The following is a 3379-nucleotide window of genomic DNA, read 5'->3' as shown; positions in this document are numbered from 1 at the left end:
AACGTTTACAATCAGAGTTTTTGAATTGTGTTTGGATGAATGAATTCAGCTCTGCTTACCCTGTTATTACACACGGTAGTTTATAGCTTATCCCTATTCATGATTAAATTGGTGAGTTAAAGTGTAACAAATTAAAAACCCTTTATTTTCCTAATCCCCAGGAGATGTATGCCCGGGATGAGGTGCTGACATGTCCTGCAGGACAGATTTGATCCCACATCGTCTCCTCATCCCTACAACAGGATTTTAATGGTTGGAACGATCCGTCCCAGAATCCACTACTGCCACCAGAGACACAGTCTGGTTATCACTGGAGCCATGGGAGCAGTAAGAGTCAACAGGTGTGTAGCTGAGGACCCCGTCGGCCCTCACAGCTCTGATCCCCAAAGCCTCCATCTCAGAGGTTTACTTTTAGTAAACCTAGGAAAAAGTGACCTTTCATACCCGGAGCTGTTCTTTTATCATAGATGTGCATTTGTCGTCATGTCTTTTAATCCCCCCTTAACTGCCCGTTGTGTTCTGCCTCTACCTAAAGATACAGCATCGTATCCACAGACGACGACACCATGAAGATCTCCAGCCTGGGTCTCCACAACGGCCACGGGCCCCTCGCACAGCAGGCCCTGGCCGGGGCCCGGGGCAGGAGCGAGGCAGCAGGAGGAGGAGGAGGAGTGGCGGGCGGGGGTGTGTTGGACGAGGCTCCAGGGGGCGGGGACGGAGACGGAGGAGGAGGAGCGGGGGGGGGGGTCATATCCCTGAGAGCGGCCAGCGAGCCGGTCCTGTACAACGGGCGGCGGCCCTCCCCGTCGCGGCGGCTGGGCGTGGACCTGGCCATGGGCTGGGGCCTGCACAAGGGCCGCCTGCGCAGTCGCTTCGTGAGGAAGAACGGCCAGTGCAACGTGGTCTTCAACAACATGGAGGACAAGCCGCGGCGCTACCTGGCCGACATCTTCACCACCTGCGTGGACATCCGCTGGCGCTACATGTTCCTCATCTTCACCACCACCTTCCTCCTCTCCTGGCTGCTGTTCGGCCTGGTGTTCTGGGGCGTGGCGTTGGCGCACGGGGACTTTGACCTCCGGCTGACCCCGGGGGGGGCGGGGCAGCCGGCGGAGGTGACGCCGGGCGGCCCCGAGTGGCGGCCCTGCATCCTCCACGTGCAGGGCTTCATCGGGGCTTTCCTCTTCTCCATCGAGACGCAGACCACCATCGGCTACGGCTTCCGCTGCGTGACGGAGGAGTGCCCGGTCGCCGTGGTGACGGTGGTGGTGCAGTCCATCGTGGGCTGCATCATTGACTCCTTCATGATCGGCACCATCATGGCCAAGATGGTGCGGCCCAAGAAGCGCGCGCAGACGCTGCTGTTCTCGCACAACGCCGTGGTGGCGCTGCGCGACGGCAAGCTCTGCCTCATGTGGCGCATGGGCAACATGCGCAAGAGCCACATCGTGGAGGCGCACGTGCGGGCGCAGCTCATCCGGCCGCACGTGACGGAGGAGGGTGAGTACCTGCCACTGGAGCAGAAGGACATCGACGTGGGCTACGACGACGGCCTGGACCGCCTCTTCCTGGTGTCGCCGCTGGTGGTGGTGCACGAGATCAACAAGAACAGCCCGCTGTACTGCCTGAGCCGCGACGAGCTGCAGAGGGACAACTTTGAGATCGTGGTGATCCTGGAGGGCATGGTGGAGGCCACGGCCATGACCACGCAGGCCCGCAGCTCCTACCTGGCCCGCGAGATCCTGTGGGGCCACCGCTTCGAGCCGCTGGTGTTCGAGAAGGGCTACCGCTACCACGTGGACTACTCCCGCTTCCACCAGACCTACGAGGTGCCCGCCACGCCCCTCTGCAGCGCCAAGGATCTCTACCACATGCGGGGCCGGGACCCCTGCGCCACTCCCCCCTCCTCCTCCTCCTCCTCCTCCTCGGCCGGCTCCTCCTCTGGCTCGCGCTCCCCGTCGCCGTTCGTGCCGCGGGTGAACCACCGCCTGCTGCCCCCGCACTCGCCCAGCGCCTTCTGCTACGAGAACGAGGTGGCGCTTTGCTGCGGCGACGAGGAGGAGGAGGGGCAGGAGGAGGAGGAGGAGGAGGAGGAGGAGGAGGAGGAGGAGCGGGGACAGGAGCTGCAGGAGGAGATGCAGGAGCTGATGCAGGCCAAGAAGGAGGCGGGCTGGAACGACCTGCGTCTGGGCTTCACGGAGCGGTTTGGGGAGGAGCAGGCGGCGGAGGCGCTGTGCGTCCTGGACATAGAGAGCCAGATCGACTACGACCGCCTCCAGCCGGCGCTCCCGCTGTACATCAGCAGGGAGTCCGGGGTCTGAGGACGTGCAGGGACACAGCCGGGTGGGTCATGTGACTCGCCAGGGCCCCTCTCTGTTTCGTCTGTCGTCTAGTTGTGGCATTGACAATACAAGGAAGGGAAGCAAACGCCGTTTCATCGTTTTATTTATCAGAGACATGGGTATCTCCAGTACATGTATTTAAAGTCAAAGAGGTCCATTTTGTGCTAAATCGTCCGTCTCCTTAAAAACATTTACAGCGTTGTATATTCCCTTTAATGTATAACTTGATTTTATTTTGTAAATACTGTCTAAGGCGTTACGCGTGACCACAGATTCATGTTATGAAGGAGTTTCAGAGAGTCTTCAAAAGTGAACCGAAGAACAAGGGTCCTATATGTCTAATATTCCGGTCTGCACACATATTCTCAGCCTGGGAACAAGACACATCTCACCAGCTCATGTTTCATTTTCTCAGCAGATAAGGTCTCGCTCCCCTTTAATACCAAAAGGTTTGTCAATGAAATAGACCGATCAATCCCAACGGTTGATCTAATATGAGGCGGGATAAATACGATGACGTGCAGAGGAGTGCCGCAGAGGCATTTCAAATACAGATGTCTGCTGCTGGTGTATAACAGGTTGTTGATTCCAATGGACAGAGCGTGAAACAAAACTGAAAGGTATATTTTTACAAAAAGAGGAAAAAAGGCCTGCACTTAAAGCTTTTGCTGAGAAGAAAGATGTATTTTGTTACTATGATTTGTTGTAGGCCTATCCAATTGCGTCCAGAGGCATTTAGTCTGTTCAGGTTGGTGACGCCCCTTGGAAATCGAAAGGAACAGACAGGTTCCAGACTACTGGCAGTTTGCATTTTGTCTGACGTTGCCAGGCTAACAAATTATACTTTCAGAGTTAGGATGATGATGTCTTTTCTTAGGACCTTTGGGAACTCTGTCTTCCTGCTTGAGATTTGTTTTCTAAATGAATTATACTCAGAATGAATCACATTCCATAACACATAAATAAAGCATGACCCAGCCCTTATTCAAACGAATATGTACAGCAACAGGAGAGAACCACTCTATTCTGTCATTTCA

The 3379-nt window shown here is 55.9% G+C and overlaps 1 protein-coding gene across 1 annotated transcript; it reads left to right on the top strand.

The window, feature by feature from the left end:
* Positions 1 to 249: 249 nt before the first annotated feature.
* LOC307071840 (ATP-sensitive inward rectifier potassium channel 12-like) lies at positions 250 to 2321 on the top strand (the record flags this gene model as incomplete). Its single annotated transcript, XM_079730943.1, has 2 exons — positions 250 to 341; positions 536 to 2321. The coding sequence occupies 2 exons, from the start codon at positions 250 to 252 to the stop codon at positions 2319 to 2321; spliced, it is 1878 nt and encodes a 625-aa protein (XP_079587069.1).
* Between the last annotated feature and the right edge of the window lie 1058 nt (positions 2322 to 3379).

The sequence above is a fragment of the Pollachius pollachius genome, assembly GCF_949987615.1.
Source record: "Pollachius pollachius genome assembly, chromosome: 2".
Taxonomy (NCBI): Eukaryota; Metazoa; Chordata; class Actinopteri; order Gadiformes; family Gadidae; genus Pollachius; species Pollachius pollachius.
The sequence above is the reverse complement of the archived record's forward strand: the minus strand, read 5'-3'. Positions and strand labels throughout refer to the sequence as shown.